The sequence below is a fragment of the Saccostrea cucullata genome, unplaced genomic scaffold, assembly GCF_032062105.1.
Source record: "Saccostrea cucullata isolate Sc308-1 unplaced genomic scaffold, CSIRO_AGI_Scuc_v1 ctg262, whole genome shotgun sequence".
Classification (NCBI taxonomy): domain Eukaryota; kingdom Metazoa; phylum Mollusca; class Bivalvia; order Ostreida; family Ostreidae; genus Saccostrea; species Saccostrea cuccullata.
In genome coordinates this window covers 233,007-260,429 of record NW_026925668.1, presented here as the reverse complement: position 1 = coordinate 260,429, position 27,423 = coordinate 233,007, and the positions used below count along the sequence as shown (strand labels likewise).

At 33.8% G+C, this 27,423-nt stretch overlaps 1 protein-coding gene across 1 annotated transcript; it reads left to right on the top strand.

The window, feature by feature from the left end:
- LOC134269576 (uncharacterized) lies at nt 1–23,156 on the top strand. Its single transcript, XM_062751779.1, has 8 exons — nt 1–78; nt 951–1,113; nt 3,260–3,502; nt 13,778–13,955; nt 14,112–14,242; nt 20,715–21,424; nt 21,884–22,075; nt 22,579–23,156. Exons 2-8 carry the CDS (start codon nt 1,006–1,008, stop codon nt 22,949–22,951), a joined length of 1,935 nt encoding a protein of 644 aa, XP_062607763.1. The 5' UTR covers nt 1–78; nt 951–1,005; the 3' UTR covers nt 22,952–23,156.
- The last annotated feature ends 4,267 nt before the right edge of the window (nt 23,157–27,423 follow it).

Sequence of the window (27,423 nt, the reverse complement as noted above, 5' to 3'; positions counted from 1 at the left end):
TCGAGATCGAATGGTTTCGTAATATCAATCGCAGAAAAAAAAACAAACCAACTAACTTAGTGATCGTCAACAAAATAGGTAATGGTGTGAAGAATCTCTGCATCTTCATCTTAAATGGAGTGAGAAGTATTTGTTTACACTTTCCGTTAAACTGTCAGATATAAGCCATTGGTGTGTTCTTGGGTTCAACAGTTAAATGACTCATTCAATAAATACACATCACATTCAGAGTTCGAGAGTTAAAAAATCATTGAAAAGTCGTCATCCATCTACCTCTTTATCAAAATACATGTACGCACATTTTAACACACGACACCGATATTATTATCAATGTAAAGTTGCAAATAAAGGGCCTATAGCTATTGGGAAAAATCCAGTCTTCTTCTACAGAGAACTCATGCAGATTTTATAGACGTTGAATTTACATGGTTGGGGTTTATGCATGTACAACTGTGTCCTCCAGTCTGTCTATAGCCATTCTTCCATCTGTATGCCAACTTGTAATCTGAAACTTGATGGTATCAAGAAAACACTTCAAGATAGCAGGGATTTGAGATATCCAGGGTGTAAGCACTTAATTGGGACTTTGTGATAATGGTGTTCTAGATAAGCTTTCAGCATATTGGAAGCAAGGTTGCAGGTGTGGTTCATTTATGGATACTTCATTATATGAATGCATTGATTTCTATAGGGGACATCAGTTCCCCTAGGACATGCATGCCAATGCAGTTGAAATAACTGCATGCTCAGGTAAAATATTTTCTGAAACAGATCAGTACCTGTAAAAAATCAGGGCCAGACTCGCAAAGATACGTGCAATCATTAATGTTTATAACATGTAAATGTATATTTATGAATTTAATTTATACATATCATATTATAATTTATACATATCTGATAATGCAAAAAACACTTTTAACTACATGTATATGGAAATATTCTTATTACAGAGTTGCCTGCCCTTGAGATTAGGAATGGGATGAAGTACATAAAGCTCATCAGAAGATGGCGGATTCACTAAGTTTATTTCAGCAGTTGCCGGATTCTGTTCTCCTGCACATTTTTTCCTTTCTGGATGGAGTGACTCTTACCACAGCATCCTCTGCCTGTGTGGTCAGTTTCTCATTTGGAATAAATTAGCTAGAAGCTGTTGATCAAGAAATTTTTTGTAGATTTTTTTTTTGATCAGTTGAGTTTACTCAGGTGACATAATGCCATTTGTTTTTCATTCAACAACATGCATTTACATTAAAACCTTTTAGCTTCTTCTCAGGAACCACTGAATCAATGTTGATATATACAGTGTAGCATCTATGGGTGAAGGGGAGTAAAATTCGTGCTCCCACTGGGGGGCAGGGGGAGGGGCTAAGGGGTTGGGATAAAACCATCAAAATACCCGGGGGTAATGCAATCTTTAAAAATCTTCTTCTTTACTCCTGAACATCAAGAAGCCAAACTATTTTTCTTGACGTAATAAGCAATGAGCCCTCTACCAAAATTATGAAATTCCTTCCCCCAGGATCAGGGGTTCTTGTGCTAGGGTGAGGCTCTTTTGAATATGAAGTGAAAATGCATTATTTCTTTAAAATTCTTCTCCTCTGCTCATGTGTATAGTAAGCATACAAACTATATGTACTACATGTAGTTATGATGAGGAAGGGTGTTCCTTAAAAAATTGTGAATTTCATGGCCCTTGATCTGGTGTTCTGGTGTAAGGATGGGGCTCTAATTCTTAGAAAATCTCCTTTGCTCCTGGAATTAAGCTGATAAACTATGTACATAGTTATGATGAGCAAGGGTGCCTCTTCCAGAGTGATGAATTTCATGACCTCCTGGCACAGGCACTTGTTTCGGTAATAAATTTTTAACCCATAGTATAATAATAACACAAGGTATCTAAATCCGAATTATACTCAGTACCCCCCTTTTTAGAAATGTTTACCGGGTAGTTTAGTTCGTTTAGTGGTTTAAGTTCGACTCTCCACTCGGCGGGCAGAGTTTTGACGCTGTTTATGGAGTTAAATGAAAACGAAGACATGCATGCCATATATGGTTTTGTAGATAAATTATCGTAGAAGACAGTGATAATAAAAAGTTTGCCTGTGCACTTCATCTGAAAGTGTAATTGAGTGCGTTTCTAAGGAGGGGGATATTGAGTGTAATTCGGAGTTAGATACCTTGTGTTATTATTATACTATGGGTTAAAAATTTATTACCGAAACAAGTGCCTGTGCCTCCTGGGTCAGGGGTTCTGGTGTCTTGATAAGTCTTTATTGATAACAAAGGAAAGTGCATTAATGCAGTGAAGGCTTAGAAAATATTCTACTCTACCCCTGAGTACTTAAAAAAACTTTAAGCAATATCATAAATGTAAATGTATAAATATTAATTGAGTAAATGTGCATTTCCTCCCATGTCCCGGAATATTTAGCAGGTCAATTCCGAGGTAGCTTTCATGTTTACAAGTGTATATCTTGATCAAACTTAAATGCTTTTAAGGATCAATACTGTGAATTCATGTAATGATTTGGATTCTGCATTTGACCTGTGTTTTCTAGATGGGTGACTAGATAGGTGTAATTGGTAGATTTCCGTGCTCAACTACATGTTTATATTACTGCAGCCAACTCACAGACAATTAACCTCATATGTTTCCTTATCACAAAGTTTAAATCAAAGTACTCAGAAGTACAGAGATCCAGGCTCATTTACAGAGTAGAATGAATTTCTTACATGAATCAAATGTTTATATTCTGATGAAAAAATTATTTTAAAACTATCAATATAAATGACAAGATACTGACAGCGAGTTCTCGTTCCTAATACCATGGTCCGATTCTGTCAGAATCAGAATCAATCTGGTACCGCAGTTGAATGTAAACATTCCAGGCCAGCCAGGTTCCCTCTCCCGCTTTACCTCGTATGTGTAGAGAACTACGACAACACTAATTATCAAAAATCCTTACGCTAATGAACTATGTTCTCTGACTTAGGACTGAAGTTTTCAAAGTCATTACTAATGTTTTATATAGAAAAACTTTGTTTTATTTTTGTTGCTTTATTTAGCGTTTGTATTACCTCAAAAGCAGTTGAGAGTAAGAACTATATTTTTACTCATAACTTTAAAATGGTGACTACGGGGTGGACTTCCTGCCTTGAACAGGATGACATAAGCCCGGCTAAAAAGAATTAAGGTACATGTATGTATACATTTTAGGACATACTTTTTTTGATTTTATGAATTATTTTTATGTTTTAGCAATGGAACAGAGTGGCCAGTGATGAAGTCTTGTGGAGAGATTTGGTGACAAGGGTTATAAAGAAGAATGCCCCGCTTGCCCAAGACAAGATCAGCTGGAGGGGAGAGTACAAGCGCCTCCTGTACCACGTCCCCACCGAGCTGTCACAGGAAGTGACCGGCCACACAGATGAGGTGTACTACCTGTCGTTTTCTCCCAGTGGACGATACCTAGCTTCTGTAGGGAAAGATGGAACATGCCGGGTAGGGTCGCTTCCCTTACAAATCTCATTGTAAACACACAAGTCACAGAAACAAAAAAAAAGAACAGTACGTTCACACATTTAAAAATTAAAAATATAAGATGCCTTGCAATGTACATGTAATATCAGATACCTTCGAAGTATTGCTGAAATTATAACTGTCCTGTTATCAAAATTTAGTACATAAATATATACTTTTTTATTTGAAAAAAAGACCAAATATATCAAATACAAAATTGTATGAGATGTTTATAAAATTTCATTACTTATAAGCATCTTCATATCATTAAAATACTGACTGTGATATAGAAATTATTCCAGATATTACATCAAGAAAGTAATATATGGCCGAAATCAAATTGCAACTTTTCAAGCATCAAATGGCAAAAACATTTTTGAGACTTAAAACTGTATGATATTTAATGAATTAATTCATCCTATGGTAAAGCATTGTAACAAATTTCAAATATAAAACAAATAACAGAAAACACAAATCATATGCATTTTAAAAGATTTCATAATCTTTTACAATATTATTTCTTTTAGATTTTTAATACCAGTACTCAGAGATAGAATATCCTCATACTAAATTGATGTTTAAAACTGACAGCTAACAAGCAATGCTTTCACACTTTTCTGTACAATATTTTACCATCTTAGAAACTAAAATAGAACTGCTTGTAGTGTATACGTTGTGTTGATGATCAGAAAACATCAATTGTCAACGAAAAAATGCTACTGATTCTGATGATCGATTATTATTTTTCATAATTAATCATCAAAAAGAACTTCTTACAAGGGTTATCCTAGAAAATGTGATTATTAATTATTAGGGATGTCAACGAGTACCCGGTTAACCGGGTACTCGATCGAACGTCCGAGTATCGAATACTAAAATCGGTACTCGGTTACTCGGATGTATATTTTACAATATTTCTAAGCTTATTTATTTATGCATTAAAATATCGGTTTTAAACGAAAAATGTTCATTGCACTTGTACATACAGTAATTAGGGTTTCCTGAGCCTCCAAATGACTGTTGTCGCCTGTGGCAGTGTTTATACAGTAATTACCGTGACCAAGCACCTGCTACCTACCTGGCTTTTCTCACCTTCGGCTGTCTTCTACCCTTATGTTTAGTTTGCTCTAATTATTTGTTTTCATTGAACATCGTTTAAGGTCTATTATGTTTAAATAAATTAGATAATTTTGTCAATTCTCCAGAAGCCGTAGATTCTCGGGAGAGACAGACGATATTGCACGTGCGATTGTTGATATGGATGCGTTTGATTACGTGCCAATTAATGCAAATGGTTGAATCCAAAGGTTTTAAAAATCTTATGTCCATCGTTGCACCAAACTACAACATACCGTCTCGTAATTTTAATGAAATCAATGATCGAAAAGTGTACGAAGATCGTAAATCCGCTCTGTTAGAACTTGATCAAGTTGATACTGTACATGTAGCTCTGACGACTTATCACTTATACGTCAAACGCACTGATAGAGTTACATTACAATTAGGGTACAGATTATTTTTTTTAAAACAAAACCACTGTGAGCCATTTATGATTTTATTTCTCGTATTTATCTGATAAATAAATTGGACTTAAAAAAAAATGTTAGATTGAATTTCGTCGGGCACAAAGTTGTCATAATTGTTACAACACATTAACAGGTAAGCCTCCCATCAGACCATGTGGTTTTTTTTTTCAATGTTTTACAGTTATCAATTAACTTGTTCATATTTATTTAGACTTTTACCGAGTACCCGGGTACTCGATCGGAAAAACGTCCGAGTAACCGAGTATTAAAAATTGACCGATTTGACATCCCTATTAATTATCAATATCTTTTGTTTTGGATGGTCAGAGACCTTTTTGTAAAATTCAGTTTTATAGAGGGGCTGGAGATTTCTTGACTTTGTACACTAGTTTTTAGCTCACTGAGCCAAAGGCTCAGGTGAGCTTTTCTGATCAAAATTTGTCCGTTGTCTGTCGTTGTCGTCGTCAGTGTTGTCGTTGTAAACTTTTCACATTTTCATCTTCTTCTCAAGAACCACTGGACCAATTTCAGCCAAACTTGGCACAAAGTATCCTTGGGTAAAGGGGATTCAAGTTTTTTTTCAAATGAAGGGCCATACCCTCCTCCAAGGGGAGATAATTGTGAATAAGTGAAAAATTAATGGCATCTTTTGAAAATCTTCTTCTTAAGAACCACTGGGCCAGGAAAGCTGAAACTCATGTGGAAGCATCCTTATGTTGTATAGATTCAAGTTTGTTCAAATCATGACCCCTGAGGGTAGGGTGGGGCCACAATGAGGTATCAAATTTTAATATAGGAATACATAGGAAAAATATTTTAAAATCTTCTTCTCAAGAACCACTGGGCCGGGAAAGATGAACCTCATGTGGAAGCATCCTCATGTATTGTAGATTCAAGTTTGTTCAAGGAATGACCCCAGGGGTTAGGATGGGGCCACAATGGGATATCAAAGTTTAGCATAGGAATACAGGAGAAAAAATCTTTTTCTCAAAAACAGCAAACCCATGATTGGTCATAATTATATGGAAGCATTCCTCTATTAAATAAAATAATGTAGACTTATGTTTGTTCAAATCATGACCTCCTTGGGTAGGATGGGGGCACACTGGAGGATCAAAATTTACATAGGAATAAATGGGAAAAATCTTCTTCTCAGGAACAGCAAAGCCATGGTTGGTCATAGATACCACTGCCATTATGTGTCATATTAATTCAAAAGCATCCTTAGGAAATGTAGATTTATGTTTGTTCAAATACACCCCCCTCCCCTTAACCCAGTTTTATATATTTTTTAAACTTTCCAGTACTAAACTGATTTTTGCTTTTATATAGCCAGTTGTTTAGGTGAGCGATGTGGCCCCTGGGCCTCTTGTTTTATCTGTCATATCCCCCCCTAAATTTAGAAATTAAAAATAAATGAGTCATCTTTTCTTGAAAACACATTAAATTAATCTTCCTTATTGTTGAAAGTTCAGCCAATAAAATAACTTATTTCAGGGATCACTCTGGATTTTAATGTTGATGGGCCAATGGCCCATCAACATTAAAATCCATGGGTCATACGCCGGGGATATGGGGGCCGCGTTAGGCCCCCATTGGGGTCCAGGGGCAACGCCCCGGTAGGGGGTCCAGGGGGGCGAAGCCCCCCGGGAAAAATTGATATTTCATGCTATTTTGTGATGAATTTCAAGTAAATTTGATGGGTCTTCGAGGGTTTTTAAATGCCATTTCTGACACAACCAATTTCAGTTTTTTAAAATAAAATGAATAATATTATAAATATAAAAGAAAGTTTTTTTTTCTTTAAATTTCATCTCAGTACTGAAAAATGTCATATTGGAGAATTGTTTTAGACTTGAGTTCATACAATAGAGTATTAAAAAAATTGATAAACAGAACACCTAAGTTAATTCCTCGCCCCTTTGATTTTATTGATTTAGTTCTCGAAAGTTGTTGAAGAGCTAAACTATAAAGGATGCAAACTTACATGCACATTTCTCTACTGAATAGACCTGGGGCAGTTGCAGATTAAATTTGGTTCAAATGGTAGGGACTCGTTTTGTATGCAGAGAACTCGGAGCAAAAAACTTAAATGAGAAACTTTTTATTTGTTTGGAAAACATTTTAGTCCCATCTGATCAAATTCCAACCACGGGTGCAAAGTTAGCCACTTGGACTGGAAATGACGAACATCGTTGCCGTTGACATCAGGAGTCAACGTCTTGGACTGTTCTTCTTAATCAGAGACCTCTGCCGAGTCTGGGAATGAAAAAGTTTCCGTCGTTTTATTTGTAAAACAAACGAAAGCTTTCGTTGTCTTGGCAATCTTCGCTTTGGAGGCATTTCGGGCAAGTGTGTGGATACACAATGAGTAACTTGTACTTGTTTTGTTTCGAAATAAATAATCAAAGTTTTAAGAAATATTAGAACATATTACATAGTGGAGTATTACTTTCAAGTGTTTATTATTTAAATCATTACATATAATTTTAATAAATATAATTGACTCAGTATTCGGTAAAAAAAAATCTAGTAGGGTAATCTAAACGAAGGAAATATTCCATGTACAATTCCGATTTTAGTCTTGATCAATCAGACGCTCTGCTGGTGTAAAGAACATACGCGGCTACAAAGAGTCTGATTGAACGAGTAACAGTATGCTCAGATACGTCATGAATACAATCGGTCAGCTTGAAAACGGTCCTAAAATGCACCAATTTAAGAGTTTCGACCCACAATTTTGCATCTTATAGCGCCATATCTGTAAGACATGCGCCAGACTGACCCCTTTCTAATTTCTTAGTGCGCCATTTACAAATATTGAGCGCCAATGGCGCAAAGGCGCAGCCCAAAGTGATCCCTGCTTATTTTATTTGGAAATAGTGTTTTAAATCAAGTTTTATAAATAAATATCCTGCCATTGTGATTGGTTACAATTTTTATCCAATGAATTGTGCATTTTCTAATCTTAAAAAAAAAACACACTGCCAGTTTGAAAAAGAAATCAGTTGGACAGCTGAATGAGATATTGGACCTGTCTGAGATATATTGGACGGCTCTGACATTTTTTATTTCACACTGGGGGGAAGAATAAGCTTTGCCTACATTTCATTTGTTTTCATTGGTGTTCATCAGGCATGGAATTGACTGATTTAAATTGGCAATGCTAGTAAAAACATTTATAAGTATCACAAACATGGAAGCCAGCACAAGAAATGTCAGAGTAATTAAAAAAAAGGTTGAACAAAATGTGTGTTTTAAAAATAATAATTACATTTGTATGAAATATTTTTTTCAAGAAAGCCAGCATGATGACAAATTGTTTTCTTAAATTCCAATATTTTATATTTCCATTGCATTTCATAATGCTCTGATGAAATCAACATTTAGTGATATTCTGCTAATATGAAAATCTTGCTGAGAATTATACAATTATTTCTCAAATTAGAATTATGATTTCTAATTCATATTGTGCTTTTTTTTTTTTTTTTTTTTTTTTAGATATTTTGAATTTTTCAAATATTAAAATATTATTTGTAAACCACATTCATTGAATACTAATTTATCAATAAATTTTACAGTCTTACATGTAGCATATAAGTTTTTTTTGTTTTACTCTTCCAGGGATTCACTTTGATTTGAGACATTTTTAACACAAAACCATGAAAATTTAGATTAATATTTTAATGAAAGACGAAAAAAACTCACTTAATCTATTTATAGAACATTACCATTTCTTCCTGTTGTTTTCCTGGTATCTCCTTTACCACTAGGTTTCATCCTGTTCTTTTTTCCTGTTTTTCTTATCTACTACTTAAGAAGAATATATGCATTATATTGCTTTAATTTTAAGTAAACTTTGCTAAAGTTTACTTCTGAATTACTCAGCCTTATTATACCCATGCTTGAAAAATGGGAGGGTATATAGTGATCTGGATGTCCGTCTGACTTTATGTCTGTCTGTCTGTCGGTATGTTCGTCCATTATGCTTTGGGGTCCCCATCTCTTATCTGCAACCCATGCTATACAACTGAATGAAATTTAATGAGACCAGTGCCATTGTGACCTCCTATTTTACTTTTTGATTGGACACATATTACGGGTTTCCTAGAACTAAACATGGACACTACAATTCTTTCTATAATATTGAAGGGAATCCATTTCTTATCTACAGCTCCTCCTATACCACTGAGTAAAATTTAATGATACTTTCACAGATTCTTTATTACATACAGTACCGACTGGACACAACCTAACACCAGAGCGAACCCGGAGCGGACCCCGGGTTCGCTCGGGGTCCGCTTCGGGTTCGCTTTCAGAAATTTTGGGACCGCTCCGGGTGCGCTTTGGGTGCGCTCCGGGTTCGCTCCGCGTTCGCTCGGGGTCAGCTCTGGGTCCGCTAGAGCGAACCCGGCGTTCGCTTCCTGGGACCGCTTTAAGCACTGATGCGTGAAGCGGACCCTGCTTTAATCTCACCGCCAATAAGCCCTGCCCCTTGTATATTCCAATACAGTAATGGTATTGTGGATCGATCATTGTTGTTTATGCGACGATGCGGACATGTACACTGTACATGTAAACAGTGATATAATGGAGAACATTGATAAATTTTCTAAAATTCAACTGTACATCATTCGACGTAGATTTACATGTACATGAATAATTGATTTCCTTAATTTCTCGATCCCGAGAAATTCAAACTAATTTAACAGCGGATTATAAGGCATTTATTTTTCTTAAGTTTTAACGACAAAACAAAAAAGAAGAGGAAGAAAAGAGTGTTGAATTAATTTTCAGTGTATCGAATGGCGTACAAGTGAAACGGTCGAAAGAAATGTAAACTAAATACCTTTTAAAGTCATGCTTTATATAGTTTAAAAATACATTAATTTGTTATTCCTTACGTTTTGCTAAATCTTAGTTTAAATGTTTGCTTAACACGTGAATTATGATATCGCATCTATAAATTACATGTAACCTTTTGTACATCTGATATATTTAGATTTCATTAATAGTAGTTACACATTAAAAGTTCGTAATAAATATTTACCGGACATTTTCTAAAAAAAAAAAAAAATACACTGTATATTAGATCTTTTTCACGGTCAGAATTTTGGAGCGAGTAGGATTTTTATCAGAATAAAGAAAAAGGCAAATAATGATTGTTCTCCCGACCCGATAAGAGTATATTAATATATGCCCCCTATTTCACATACACATTGTCTTTAAAAATCGAAATTATTTTATTTATGATTTCTCAATTTACGTGTTACATTAAATTATTCAAAAATTACATCAAAATTATTGATCTTCTTGGGCATGAAAAAATGCGTGTATATGAAAATCTTCCTTCTGGATGCACGGATTGATGTCATTCCACCCTAAACTCTACAGTTAGTTTGCGTTACCAACTCTCAAACAACCCACATAACTATGTATTGCTTACGCCTTTATTAATTATTTTTTCCCAATAATTAGTCCTCAAACATTTCAAAATTTACAATAGATCATAATTCATATGTCTATATTATATTTCTCCAGACTGATTATTCTTTGTCAAGTATAGTTACGCCATTTTGAGAGAATGAAACAATGTACGATTTACTAAATGTCGTGAATAATTTGCGTAATTAATTCGTTCAATTATGTAAATCGCACTTCACCTGAGTATACCCCGATAAACCAGACGTAGCGGTCCGGATTTCTTTCTTTAATAGTGTTTATATAAATTCCAATTCGACATGTTACTATGTAAATATATAGTGTTTAGTAGTTTTGCTAGTTGTTTTTGGTTTCTCTTTTTCCTTTGTTCTTATGACTTTTTAACCTTTTTCTTTGTACTGAGGAAGGGTCAGAGCGTCCCGAAAACTGTTGGTCATTTTTAGTTCTTTATATACATCTTCCTGTACATGTATATTTTTTGAAAAAAAATAGCTGCAGCAGCTTATAGAAAACAATTTGAGTACAGTATTGGGAGGACGACTCATAGAAATTTAAATAAAAGTCATCAGGCTTTATTATTAAAATCAAGTCTAATGATGAGAGTTTACAGTTATTCTCTCTTTCTCTCTCTCTCTCTCTCTCTCATCTCCTGTATCGATTTACATTTAAATATTGGGCACGTTAATATTCCTGAACTGTTAGTATCTTGAGATGATGAAATTTTACAATACATTGTCGAAGACCAACTACGTTTCTTTTCTCCTTTTTTTTTTTTGTCAGTAAAAATTGTAATATCAATTGAATTCCATTTTTATGCATTGACTGATGTATTTACCCAATTTATTTACCAATGGACTTTAAATACTGGTAAAAAAACTAAAGAAAATAAAAAACATACGTAAATATTCATGTATAATTATAATAATGTATATACTGGAAAATTAAAACATATAAAATACAACCCGGAGAATTAAAATAAATAAATATTAAATAATATTTCAATTATCATAATAGATTTACACAGCACATTCACACGTTTTGCCCGTATGCACAGTGTTTGGATTTATATCGAATTAGATCAACACGTTCGATCTTATATCCCAATCGACAGATCAATACGCTATTTTGATTGGTTGATGCGCTGATTGGTTAATCGCTAATCCTGATTGACAGCTCTGTAAAGAAATACCGAACCCGCGTTCGCTCTCTGGGACCGCTACTGAATTTGGGGTTCGCTCGGGGTCCGCTACGGGTTCGCTTTGGGTCCGCTCCGGGTTCGCTCGGGGTCCGCTAGAGCGAACCCGGAGCGGACCCAGAGAGCGAACCCGGGATCCGCTCCGGGTTCGCTTTCTGTTAGGTTGTGTTCGGTCGGTACTGTAGTGGTATTGTGCACCTCCTATTTAACTTTTTGATCCGACTCTCAATTTGGATTTTAAAGTGCAAAACATGGACTTTGCCTGTGCATTTGAACATTTTCAGCTTCTTCTCTGCAACCACGGAACCAATTTCAACCAAATTTGGCACAAAGCATCTATGGGTGAAGGGGAACAGAAATTATGAATTTCACTGGGGCCTGAGGGGTGGGACCAAAACCACTAAAATTAGTGCAATCTTTAAAAATCTTCTTCTTCACTCCGAGACATCAGGCAGTCAAACTGTTGATATGACTGTAATTAGCATTGAGTCCTCTACCGAAATTGTGAAATTCATGGCCCTGGGGTCAGGGGTTCTAGTGCTAGGGCGGGGCTAAAACGAGTATATAGTGTAAATGCTATATTTCTTTGAAAATCTTCTCTGCTCCAGGGTAATAAATAAACTAACTAAATACATGTACATAGTTATGATGAGCGAAAGTGCCTCTACCAAAATTGTGAATTTTATGGCCCCAGGGTCAGGGGTTCTGGTGTTAGGGTGGATGTTTATTGATTATATAGTGAAAATACATTATTTCTTTAAAAATCTTCTCTGCTCCTGGGTATTAAACAAACTAAGTACATAATTTTGATGAGCAAGAATGGCTTTTTCATAATTGTGAATATGGCCCCAGGTTCAGAGGTTTTGGCTTTAGAGTGGGGCTCTATTGATTATATAGTGAAAATAGATTACATCTTTGAAAATCGTTTTCTCTGTTCCTGGATATTAAATAAACTAATTAAGTACATAGTTATGATGAGGAAGAATGCCTCTTCCAAAATTGTGAATTTTATGGCCCAAGGGTCAGGGGTTCTGGTGTTAGGGTGGGGTTCTATTGATTATATAGTCAAATTACATGAATTCTTTGAAAATTTCTCTGCTCCTGGGTATTAAGCAGATGAACTACTTATATAGTTATGATGAGCAAGAGCCCTTCTTCCAGAATTGTGAATTTCAAAGCCCCATGGTCCGAGGTACCATAAAAGGGGGGGGGGGGGCTTTACTTATGTACTGAAAATGAATTAATTGTTTGAAATCTGTTCCTTGGTATTAATCAAATATTTCTGAAAAGCAAGGGTGCCTTTTCAAAAATTGTGCAATGTGTGGACCTAGGGTCAGGGGTTCATGTGTGGTAGGGGCACTACTGATTATTGCTGAATATTACTGATTAGTTGAAATGCATTTTTTGTTCCCCTGCCTTGCGTATGGGTATTAAGTAACCAAACTAAGCAATTGTTAAGTATATAACAATTATAAAATATAAGATTGTGAATGCCATAGTATCTGGCTTAAAATATGAACCAAATTCAATCACTGGAAAGTTGTTGCATGATGCTCAGGTGACCTATAAGGCCCATATAGGCCTCTTGTTAAACTATAGTTTTAGAACTTCCATGTCATTGATTTTTGACCGGGAGGAAGGGGATTGCGATTATGATTGGGTTCGTGATGCACTAAATTAATGTACCAAACGAGTTTGTATCCTAAAGTGAAAAGGGTATCCCGGTAGGGGATTGTATTGCTTTTGACATACTCTCAGAATTCTTGTTTTTATTAAACTTCATAAGCTGGTAAATATTGATAACAGGTATTCAACTGCATCAATATTTTTTTATTTTGACTTGACATCGCTTTTACCTTACCTTGATGAATGTAAAACTCTAAGGCCTCAATATCAGTGTCTCTATGCCCTGTATTAATCAGAGATGCATGGATGATGCTTCTAGTGTTTCATTGTATGTCTTAGAAGCAAGTGAACTTGGAGTATCTAGTTTTAACTAATTATGTTGCACATTATTAATTACTGTAACAGTGATTAATGATTACAATTACCTCATATCTTTACAATTATATTACATTTTCTTTTTTATTTTAGTTATGGAATTATGGCAGTAAAGTAACCTTACAAAATACAGTTGGCCCATTCTTCAACCCTCCACCTAAAACTCGATTTTGTGAGTTTAACGAGTCCGAGACAATGTTATTGATCACGGGACTGACACATATCTTTGACCTTGAGGGAAGCATTTTTGCTGCTGTTGTCTCCGTCCCTGGTATGCCGATGTTTAGTTTCTAACAATGCAGTCTTGCTCTGAATATTGTTACTCAATGAAAACTTATCAGTTGTTTTAATATGAATATTCTGATTGAGATTTTGACTGTGTGAACATATATGAATTGATTATTATGACTACAAATCTTCATTTCAGATCTTAGTCTGCTGTATGCAGTTAAAGGAGAGTTCCCAAACTTCAGGGGTGCTTGGTTGAATGACACACATTTTTTGATTGCTAATCGATTTTTTAATCAAGGCAACTACTTCAAACTAGAGGCTCATGAGGTATGTGGCCTTGACCTTTGCTATGCTATGATAGTTGAAACATCTAATGATTACGTCTCATTGACTTTTGATCAACTTAAGCCAAATGTTAGATATTCCAATGATCTTTTAAGATTGTTGAGAGGATTCAAGTCTTAAACATTGTGTCCTTTTTGACTCTTTTTTTCTACCTTTTCTATATGTCTGTGTACAGTAATCAACCTTTACCATTCATTTTTAGCTCACCTGAGCTGAAAGCTCAAGTGAGCTTTGTAATCACCTGTCGTCCATTGTCCATCTGTCTGTCTAGCTAGCTGTCCCTCCATCTGTTTGTAGACTTTTTCACATTTTCAACTTCTTCTCAAGAACCACTGGGCCAATTTTAACCAAACTTGGCATAAAGCATCCTTAGATGAAGGGGAGTCTAAATTGTTAAAATGAAGGGCTGAGTCACATTGCAAGGAAAGATAATCAAGAAAAGACAAAAAAAGGTGGGGTCATTAAAATCTTCTCAAGAACCACTGGGTCAGGAAAGCTGAAACTTATGAGGAAGCATCCTGGGATAATGCAGATTCTGTTTGTAACGGGACTTACTTGACATTTTTTGTTTGTTTCTTTCGGTGTGTAAGTATGTGTGTAAGTTGTGAGAGTGTTACCTATCAAATCAGTATCACCAAATTTCAATACTTATACGTAAATATTTTTTTCATGTTCTGCGCTGTCACTGTACAGTCGTCCATTGACATACATGTAAATATCTTCGATCAATGAGTCTGAGTGTATTGTCCCTCAATTGTAGAGGGCTTGGTGGAATAGAGAAACGGAGAGACGTTCTCAATTATTTAAAACAAAAACAATTTTCTATATATTTTCTTCAAGATACCCACTTTACTGAAAATGACATAAACCTTGTTAGATCATTATGGGGATTTGATGTATATATCAGTCCTGGTAGATCAGATGCCAGAGGAACGGCAATACTTTTTAACAATAATATTGAATATAAGGTAACAAATAAATATATAGATGAAACAGGTAATCTGGTTATTTTAGAAGTTAACTTAACAAAAAAATATGATTTTTTATTAATAAATTTGTATGGACCTAATACAGATCAGCCTGATTTTTATAGTCTGATCAGAGATAAAATTGAGAATTTCCAGGGTGAATTTGTGTTAATGGGAGGAGATTTTAATTTAATTCAAGACTTTACTCTAGATTGCTATAATTATCGCAACATCAATAACCCCAAAGCAAGAGAGACCCTGCTTCAGTTAAAAGAAACCCAAGGTTTGTGTGACCCCTGGAGGACTAAATATAATAATATTAAAAGATACACTTGGTTTAAAAACAATCCAGTAAAAAAGGCCAGACTTGACTACTTTCTGATATCAAATGAACTAATGGCTTTTGTAGATAAGGTTGATATAAAGTCTGGGTACAGAACTGATCACTCAATTATTGAACTTCATATTTTATTTTCAGAGTTTAAGATGGGTAAAGGGTTCTGGAAGTTTAATAACTCTCTCCTAAAAGATAAAAACTATATAAGTTTAGTTAAAGACACAATAAATAAGATAAAACTTCAGTATGCAGTTACACCATATAATCGTGTAATTATCAAGGATATAGAAAACACAGAAATTAATTTTATAATTGATGATCAATTATTCCTAGAAATGCTACTACTTGAGATTAGAGGTACCACTATAAAGTATTGTTCTAGAAAGAAAAAGGAAAGAGACCGAGAAGTAAATCTTTTAGAAGAGGAAATACAAAAATTAGAAATCATCAGAAATTTTAACGATTCTAAAGATACTGATGAAAAACTTTCTACAGCAAAATCTAAATTGGAAGAACTTAGAAAGCATTATATAAATGGTCTATTTGTAAGAACAAAAGCTAAATGGGTAGAATATGGTGAGAAACCTACAAAATATTTCTTGAGTCTAGAAAAAAGAAATTACATTAATAAAACAGTAACAAAATTAATTAATGAAAACGATTTAACAATAACTTCACAACAAGAAATTCTTAAAGAAATTGAAAAATTTTATCATAATCTATACACATCCTGTGATAATACTCTATTAGATATAAATTTAAACAATTTACTAATTAAGGACAACATTCACATCTTAAATGAGGAATCAGCTTCCAAATTAGAGGGTCTGATAACCAAGGAAGAAGCATCACTTGCATTGAAAAATATGAAAAATGATAAAAGTCCAGGCAGTGATGGCTTTAACGTAGAGTTCTTTAAATTTTTCTGGAAGGATATTGGTGATTTTATACGATCTATAAACTTTGGTTTTTTAAAGGGAGAATTATCTAATACACAGAAACAAGGAATTTTATCTATACTACCAAAAGGTGAAAAGCCAAGGGAATATTTAAAAAATTGGAGACCTATCTCTCTCCTTAATGTTACTTACAAAATTATATCTGCATGCATTGGAAATAGACTTAAAACTGTTTTAGATTATTTAATACATGAGAACTAAAAGGGGTTTTTGAAAGGGAGATTCATAGGCGAAAATACTCGACTTATTTATGATGTTCTACATACTTCAAGAGAAAAACAAATCCCAGGGATGATGTTACTTATAGATTTTGAGAAAGCTTTTGACACTATTTCCTGGAGATTTATGTACAAGACTTTTGAATATTTTAACTTTGGTCGTGATTTTATTAGATGGATTTCAGTTTTATATAAAAATGCCACATTATGTGTCTTGCAGAATGGTATTTTTTCCAGATTCTTTTGCATAGGCAGAGGGTGTCGTCAAGGAGACCCTGTCTCACCATATATTTTCAATCTTTGTGTAGAGATAATGGGTCATCTTATAAGGCAAAATAAAAATATTAAGGGCATAAAAATTGGTAAAGAAACAGTCTGCTTATTACAATATGCAGACGATACAGTTATATTTTTGGATGGGTCTGAAAAAAGTTTGAAGAGTGCACTAGATCTTCTTTTCCAGTTTGCTAAATTTTCGGGTTTAAAGCCTAATCTATCTAAGACAAAAGCCATATGGATTGGTTCAAAAATTAATTGTAATGACAATTTGTGCAATGAATATAATTTAGAGTGGACATCTGAGAACTTTACAATATTGGGAATAACATTTAATGCCAGTCTTGACAATATAGAAGAGATAAATTTTATTAACAGAATTAATGATATAAACAAAGAAATGAGCCACTGGGAAAAAAGACATATAACACCTCTGGGTAAAATTACAGTTATAAAATCTCTTTTTCTTTCAAAAATTACACATTTATTGCTAACTTTACCAAAACCATGTGATGAAACTATGAAAAACCTTGAGAAATCTTTTTTTAAGTTTGTATGGAACAATAAAAATGATAAAATAGCTCGAAATATAATGATTTTAGATCATGATGATGGTGGCTTTAGAATGCCACATTTGCCAACATTTATTAAGGCACTTAAGCTCACTTGGATCAGGAGGTTAATATATACGGATTCTACCTGGTCTAGAATATTTATGGAATCTACAGGCTGTAATATTACAAAACTTTTACAGTTCGGATCAGAATATGCCTTATATTTTAGTAAAACAACAAATAACATGTTTTGGAAAGAAGTCCTTTCTGACTATAATGAATTTATTCATTTATTTGAACCTGAAAATATTCTTCAGGTCTTGAAAGAACCTTTATGGTTTAACAGTAGTATCAGAGTACAAAGTAAATCTGTTTTTTACAAACAGTTATATGCAAAAGGTTTTCATATTGTGTCTGATCTATTGGATACCGAAGGTAATTTGTTATCCTTTAATTGTATATCCATTAATTATGATGTTTTAATTCCATTTACTAATTATGAAGGGCTTAGACTTTCCATTCTGAAAAAATGGCCTGAAGTTAAACAACGTAGAACATCAGCTATTGGAATGTACATTCCTACACATATTCAGGTCCTTTGTCGTGATGATTCCGGGTGTAAATCATGATACAATTTCTTTTTATCTAAGCGTTATAACCAACCTGTATGTATTACAAAATGGACAAGAGATTTAGGTTTGCAGAATGACTTTAATTGGAGAGATCTTTTTACAAACTTGAAATACATAAGTAAAGATTCAAATCTCAAATGGTTTAATTATAAGATCATACATAGAATTCTTGGAACCTGTAAATTGTTGTTTTTATCTAAAATTAAAGATAATCCATTGTGCTCTGTCTGTAATCTTGAGCAGGAAACTTTGAAGCATCTTTTTTATTACTGTCTTCCTGTTAAGGGAATATGGGATTGTTTAGAAGAATGGATTTTACAGAAAACTGGAAAAAATATTTACTTAGACCCAATTTCTGTTATATTAGGTATTTCTGGCAAAGAAAACACATCTTTAAATGTCATTATATTGCTTGTAAAACAGTATATATACCAAAAATCTAGAAACTGTAAACCTTTGATATTTAACGAAGTAAAAAATGTAATTTAAGAAATGAATGTAATATTTTTTTCTTTGATCGATGTATCAAAGAAAAATTTGGACGGAAAACTTCATCAATGCGCGTAGCGCATTGATGAAAAAGTTTTCCGTCCAAATTTTTCTTTGATACATCGATCAAAGAAAAAAATATTACATTCATTTCTTATCATTTAATTATGATTTTAAATTGATAAAATGAAGGATTCTTTCATATTTCTAATTAAATTTATGCATCAAAAACAGTGCGCACGAATACATCGCCATAACGTTAACGTTGCTGAAAATTCAAAATGGCTCTAACCATGCCAACGAAAAACGTTCTCAAATATTGTCGTGTGATTACCAACAGTCTCCGAAATAATTTACAGTTCTTTAACACAAAAAACCTACCTGTTGTGTTATCCCTCTGGGTATATTTTCTCCGGTAAGTTATCTAAGTTCGTAAATGTAAAGGGAAGCTACTCAAATATCCTAACAGTTCTAGGTCACAGAAACTGTGGATTTCATTTGCGCATCTTTTCATCTGAATTTCAAACTGAATATACCAGTATATCACAACATGTCAATGTTGTAAAACCTGAAAGAGTCTGCCGCCGGTAGTTCAAGACTAAAGAATTCCGTCCTCAATATTCATAGTGTCCTCGATCATTCGTTTCCCATGATCATGATTTAACAGATTTACGGTTTTCCCCGCTTTGGTAACATAATAAAACATTTTTTTCAGAGTTCTATTGTTTCATACCAGACATCTCAAAGTCAAACATTTAAGCAAAGTATGTCGATTAAACGATTTCTTCCCTTCTTTCCCGTAACTGTATTGTCGTCATGCAGACGATTTCATTTGTTTAGCAAAGGGGAATAATTCAAAATGAAAAAAAAACGAAAGTAGAAAGTAAGTCAGGAACGTAACGGACAGGTTCCGAAATTCAGGAAAATAATTTATTAAAGCAAAAGTATTAATCATTCCTTCAAAAAGTAATCTGGAAGCGGGAATATACATGTAACGACTGTCAAAGTAGTTCCGGCTGCTTAGTGCAAGCGAACTCTAGATTTTGTTGATGCAGTTATCAAAAGAATTTTTTATCCAATCAGAATCAAGTATTTTATGGAAATTAAATGATATATAAATACTATAATTTTGAAAAATACTTGTTTGCATTAAATATGGAAGACACCCAGTTTAAAAAGAGATGGCAATTGTTAGACAATCTATTTGATAAATGATTAGATTTATATGATATTCATAAAAGGACACTGTAACTTTTACTTTTGTTTGTTTGTATTTTTTCTTTCTTTTTTATAAGTATACTTATAGTGATAGTAAACACAGTGTAATATATAAACATGCATATATATGTATATGTATATTGAATCATCTTTTTGTACAATTCATAAATAGGTGATACTGAAATGGATGAGTGAGGTGGAAGAATCAGTGAGTGAATGTTTAATAAAAATCCACAATGATTTTGTAAATATAATACTATTTGAAAGTTGTATTGTGGAAATTAAAAAAAAAAAAAAAAAAAAAAAAAAAAAAAAAATGCAGATTCTAAATTATAAAAGTCATGATCCCTGGAAGTAGGGTGCGGCCACAATAGGGAATCCTGGTTTTACATTAAAATATATTGGAAAAATCTTTAAAAAATCTTCTCCGCAAGAACCATTGGGCCAGAAAAGCTGAAACTTATTTGGAAGCATCCTGGGGTAGTTCTGATTCTAAATTGTGAAAATCATGACCCTTGGTTGTAGGTTGGGCACCAAGAAGGTAATACAAGGGGAGAAATCTGGTTAAGAACAGCATGCACATAGTTTCTACAGGTGAGCGATGTGGCTCATGAGCCTCTTGTTTACCTCATGTGGTAAAGATTTGTTATCTGTTTGAGAAGATCATGGTTTTGAAGATCATATTCAGGGTCTTTCAGTGAAGTTAAAGTTCAATGCTACTGTTAACTTTTTCAACTGATATATATATTTTTATATGCATCTTTTACAGGCTTATTTTTTGTGAGTTTATTTATTTATTTTAGGTCAATTCAACAGTTAAAAAGAAAGGCAAGAGAATAGAGGAACTGTTTGTGAAGTGTAAAAGTAAGGCAAAGACAGTTCTGGTGGCACGTAATTATAGGTCAAGGAACGACTTCATCCGAGTGGTGGACCCCAGGAGGTGGGGAGATTTAAGTCAATATTATGACTTCACAAATGAACATGATGAGGAAGTCAAATCAGGCTCATCTGACTGTCTGCAAGACCAAACAAAGTGTGAACCAGCCAACAGTGGGGACAATGTATCTGATATTGAAGTAGATGGGGATGAACTAGATGATGAGAAGGAATTTAATCTTAACCCCAGAAATAATTATCTCAGTGATGAAGATTTAAGTAGTGATGATAGCATGGATGATGATTCTGTGTTAGACGATATGGATGATTTTGCGGTCTATTACAAAATGGTTCAGGATGCCAGAGGAAGGGCTAAAGATTCTCAGGGTCAGAAAGAAAATGCTAAAGATCAGAGGACAAAAGAGGAAGAATCTCGACCTTACTGCGAGGTTCTTAGAGGGATACAAGGCACGGGAGGGAAGATCATCCAGCTCGTACACAGCTCACGACACGACATTGATAGGTGTTCTATTACTTTCTATGCTGTAAAGGAAGGGGAGGCAACTTCTGCAAAACCATTTAAAAAACTAAAAATGGATGCTGGAATTCTTGGCCTCAGAACCAGCTTGGATCACAGGTATATTGAAGTTTTAAGTATACATAGATTCATATATATTATTCAGGTAGTTACCATGGCTCCCTGATATCAGATCTATTTCCCAAGGAAAAGCCAAGTAAAATAATTCTGAGTAAGGGAGAACTGTAGCTCTCTGAATAAGAATATATATTTATTGACAGACTGGAGAGGTACAATGCCAAGAAGTTTAGATATTTATTATGCACAAAAAAGTGCACTGTTTCAGGACTTATTTCTCCATATTTTTCAAATTGCCATCTCAAAATATTACTAACCCTGTGTTTCTAGTAAAATTGTATTCTTATACTATTTCCACAACAAAATATTCTTAATTTTGAAGCTTTCAGATTCCTAATACCTGAAATGGAGACATGGAGGGATATAATTTTTTGAGCTTGCTAATATGAATATGTACATGTAATACCTCTCCTTAATATTTTATGTTTTTGATTGTTTTAGGTATATTGTGTACAGCTTTCGTAATATGAAGGAGATGGAACATTTCTGGGGGTATGAGCTGGAAATTTTGACCGTTGTTTATGACGTAATTTTAGACCAGTGTTGGAACACAGTGTTTGTGGGGGGTACCTGTTCCTCTGATGATCACCTTAGTTACATCTTTCCTGATCTTAGTCAAGATTTTGTGGCTATGTAAGTATAATTTTACTATGCTAAGTGTTTATCACATAATGATATACACTATTTACTGGCTATGAGGACAATACCAAGTTTGTCTTCCCCCAAAACAGCAACTATTTCTGGAGGCCAAGCTGATGGAAATAGTTGCTATCGAGGGGGTCAGTAAACGTGCTATTGTCTGAATAGTCAGTAATTATGTGTGTCATTTTACCGAAGCTGACTTTACTTATGTTACATCACAATCTGGATTAAACCAAGAGTTCTGAAATGAAATGCAAGGGAAAAAGAATGCTGCCAGTTTATAGTTTGATGACTATTTCACCATATGGGAGAGAGCAAACCAACATTATTTTAAAGATGACCCTAGAACTGAAAAAGTATTTTTGATAAAAGGGAAGAAAGAATTCATTTTTATTTTCATATGTTTTGATTTAAAACCAGGAAAAATTCAAAGCTATAGTATTGTTACCCAAAAAAATTTAGAACTGCACAGTCCTGCCTTGTTTTCCTTACAGAGGTGATGAGACTGTTCAGGGCCATTTGTGGGACCATCATTATGGATCGGAGATACAGTCCAACATCATTCACCAAGACTCTAACGGACAGACTTATGGACTGAATGCCGTGACATTCCACCCCCAGGACCAGGAAACACTGGTCACTGCAGGAGATGATAAACTCTTGAAGGTATGGAGATCTAAAAACAGAATGGATGAAATATCAAAGTTAATATTCACAGACTTCAAGGGGAAGAAGAAAAACTGTGACAATGAAACAGATAAAACTGATGATATAGAAGAGGATTCAACAGATAATAAAACTGATAAAAAGAAAAATCCCTCACGCCGCTCAAAACTTTGTTCCTGCATCAAAAAGAACAATGTTTGATAGTGATGTGGTAACATGTACAAACATGTACATGTATTCACCTTGTTCATATACAAGGCAGTGGATGAATATTTTAGTACAAGTTGTTTAATACGAACACTTGCATGATTTTGTAAGAATTTGCTCTATTTATAATGTAAAATGTGTAAAATGTTAAGTTTTTATAGATACCTCTGGTATGATTTTTTATAAAATGTTAAATCTACGTTATTTTTCAAATTTGTTCATATGGAATACATTGTAAACATGTATTAGAGAATCAATTTATGAAAAAAGACGAATAAAAAATGTGGTGGGGAGAGGGGGTGTCTATAAGCATGTATACTTCATAGGAGTCTAAACATATATGGAGTAATCTTCAACTGCTTGAGCCCTCATGCTGTCTTGATGCCTTCTTCAGATGCCCTCTAATGCTAACTGATTGCACAGCTTGGATCCTATCTCCTTTTTTACCACTATATGTCAGAGACCGTAAGAGCTCATGTGATAGTAAGGTGTCTGTCTAGCTGTTGTAAACAATTTTTAGCTCACCTGAGCCGAAGGCTCAAGTGAGCTTTTTTGATCAAAATTTGTCTGTTGTCTGTCATCGTCGTCGTAAACTTTTCACATTTTCATCTTCTTCTCAAGAACCACTGGGCCAATTTCAACCAAACTTGCTACAAAGTATCCTTGGGTAAAGGTGATTCAAGTTTGTTCAAATGAAGGGCCAAGGCCTCTTCCAAGGGGAGATAATTATGAATAAATGAAAAATTAATGGCATCTTTTTAAAAATCTTCTTCTCCAGAACCATTGGGCCAGGAAAGATGAAACTCATGCGGAAGCATCCTCAGGTAGTGTAGATTCAGGTTTGTTCAAATCATGAGCCCCAGGGGTAAGGTGGGGCCACAATTGCCAATCACTTGTTCTTATATATGCATAATATAATGGACTTCGCCCATTATGCAAATTATCCCATGTTTCCAACTATCGTTGCTGCCCTGGAAAGATAACTTTTAAGCGAAGCTTCTTCCAATCCAAAAAACTGCCCTCAGTTAAGCTAGTTTTTGTGCCAAAACAACAACAAAACAGTTTTTGTGATTCCATAAATGTCATTTATCAAAAATGATGATAGAATCCAAATTATAAAAGAAAAATGGATTAATTAAGGAAGCTCTAAACACCAATAAAAAGTGCTTTTTGGACTTAGAAAAAATACAGTATGAGTATATCATAAAAAGGTATGCATATTGGGACTATTTAGTTTATTTTCAACATAGGGTACCAGCCTTATTTCCGCAAGAAAAATGTCCAAAGACAAAAGACTATTCGTAAGCAGAAATCACTGATGGTTACTTCTATAAAGAAAATAAGTGGAAAAAATGAATTCATTTACGAATTCTTAGTCTAATATAATGCTAATTCAGAACATTTTAATCTATTAAAGATTGTGTAATTAACTGTAAATAACCATTTTTATTTCTATTTTGCCTCTAAGAACAGATCACTCTAACTGCATAAAACTACCCTATGAACATCTCTTTAGTGTGCAGTGTTTAGAGATTCCTTAACGCTGGATTATATGCAGAAATAATCTTCCTCGGAGCGCTATACATAAGATGTAGAGTGTGACCGCACAAATGTGTTTGATTCTTAATTAGTCGATGAATACCACAGGGTCCTTGGTATGGGTCATTTTCAAAAAAATCCATTTTTTGAATGACATATTTTTGAAAAATAAAAGTGGTCTGACTATGATTTTTTCAACTCTATTTGAATAACACAGTATTAAACTACTAAAATTTATCGCATTGCAAAAAAGAAAATATTTCTTTAAAACAAATATTGACATTATATCTTAGTCATGTAAACTTTAATCTCCTTCCTGTTACTTTCATAAAAAGAGCTGCAAAACTCTATTTCAAAATGTTCATCAAATAATCTTTTGTATATTGTTATAAAAATTTTAAAAATATCACTGAATGCCAAGATGCTTTACATTTATCTAATATATGACCGTTTAAAAGCATGTCAAAGTACCATATACCAAGCAGAAGCAAAATCTCTTCATGAAAAACCTTATTGCGAAATGTTTATGTACTATCGTTGAAAAAATAACATACTTGTACATTATTTTGGTAATGAGAATAAACAAGTACAGAAAGTTAATTAAACAGGTGTTCTGCCAAAGCAATCTAAACTAGGAAAACATACTGGTAACAGTAAGGACTCGGGTAACAGGAAGGACAAAACAGTAACAGCATGGACAAATTAACAGTGTAACGGGATGGACAACGAAATCTAGAATTAAAACAAAAATTAGACTTCTTATAACTTTACTGGTTAAGAAAAGAGAAAGATATGTAGAATAAAAACATGATATTGTTAAATCTGGCAAATTCGTGACTTTTAAAGACCTTTATGTCCATCCTGTTACGAAATTTAATTGGAAAGTGCTATTAAAATATATATCACTTCATTTTTTTTTATCCATTAAAGGTACTCCATGCTGTTGCAAAACTAAGAAATTTTCATAATTATAGGTAAAACAAATGATACAACTAAAATAGGTATATGAATATCAGGATAATGTCCCTCCTGTTACAATTTTTGTCCATTCTGTTACAAGAGTGATGTTTAAGTCATAATGGCACTACATGTATTTGAAGCACAGACATATTTCAATATGATTTACGAAGTTTTTTAACATGTGTAATTAAACTTATATTACTTAGAAAAATAAAATTAATTGTTTTTATTGTTAAAACTCAAGATATGAAGTCCAGTTTTCCTTACTGTTACCATGTTATTGGTAACAGGATGGACGTTTCTGATATAAATCACCTGTTATTTAGTATATTGTATTCTTTGTGCATCATCGAGACATTGAAACCATGCATTTCTTTGTAACTTAGTTCATCTAATTGTTCTAGCAGAATAAACAATTTAAAGAGTACTTGCATATTATGAAGGTAACAGATAGGAAATATTTTCATTATGCACTACCAATAAGACAAACTTATCGACTTTTGAACCTTTTCTTTATTCACTTTCAAATCATGGCGCTCATAAACTTGAGACAACAGAAAATGATGATATATTGAGGATCGTGAAAACAGTTCCTAAAGGAAAGTGAGATAATTTTTATTTTAATATTTTCTTTTTGGTAACAGGAATGACATAAACTGGTTGGACATGTCACTTCCTGAATGTTAAATGCCCAATACTAGTATTTAGTGGGCGGCATGAGTAAAACACCCATATTAAATTAATCTGTGAATGAATTCAATTGATATGACGTGCAAAATTTGTACATATGTACACAGGGTAATATTTTCCCTATCATTTAACGAAGCGCGCTGTAAAATCAATGTGACTTGATTTACAGTTAAATTTTACTTTAAATGCATATATATATATATATATATATATATATAAAGCACTAAAAAACCATCAACACTGTATATCCTAAATGTCGGATCTATCAAGTAGATACAAGGTCACGGATGGAAATTTATATAAAGCACTAAAAATGACCAACGACACGAACAATAAAAATTGTCAAATTTTCGGGACGCCCTGTCCCTTCCTCAGGACAAAGAAAAAAGTTAAAAAGTCATAAGAACAAAGGAAAAAGAGAAACAAAAACAACTAGCACTACTACTAAACTACTAAACACTAGATATTTACATACTTAATTACATGTTGAGTTGGAAAATTTAAAGAACACTAATAAAGAAAGAAATTCGGACCGCTATGAAATGCGTCCGGTCTATCGGGTATACTCGGGTGAAGTGCGATTTACATAATTGAACGAATTAATTATGCTAATTAATTACGACAATCAGTAAATCGTACGTTATTTCATTCTCTCAAAATGGCGTAACTTTACTTAATAAAGAATAATGAAAGAAAAATCATATAGTAGGAATATTTAAACATATGAATTGTGATCACTAATAAATTTTGAAATATTTAAGGACTTATTATCGGGAAAAAATAATTAACGAAGGCGTAAGCAATACTTAGTTATGTGGTTGTTCGAGTTCGAGAGTTGGTGGCACAAATTAACTGTAGAGTTTACACTAAATTGAGAGAATAATTTTGTTTAGTATGATCAGGAATTGGGTCTAATATACGTTCATTCTGGTGAAGTCATTCAACTTGTTAATACCATTTGGGCGGAATGACTTCAATCTGTGCATCCAGAACTTTTCTTTGCTTTTCCTCTGAGCATCTGTCCATCTTGGGTTATGGTCAATCACCACTACTGTCATGTCCTCCCATTTGTGACCCTCAAGGTTGAAATGTTCCCCAACGGGTTCATTGAGTTTTTTGGTCCTAATGGTCGAACGGTGGTTATTGACTCTCCTACGGAGATCTCCTGTTTCACCAACATACTGTTTGGAGCAAACTTTGCAAGTGATGAGATAAATGCAGTTGTCAGTATGACAGGACAAATTCCCTAGTATTTTGTAGCTGCGACCTGTAACAGG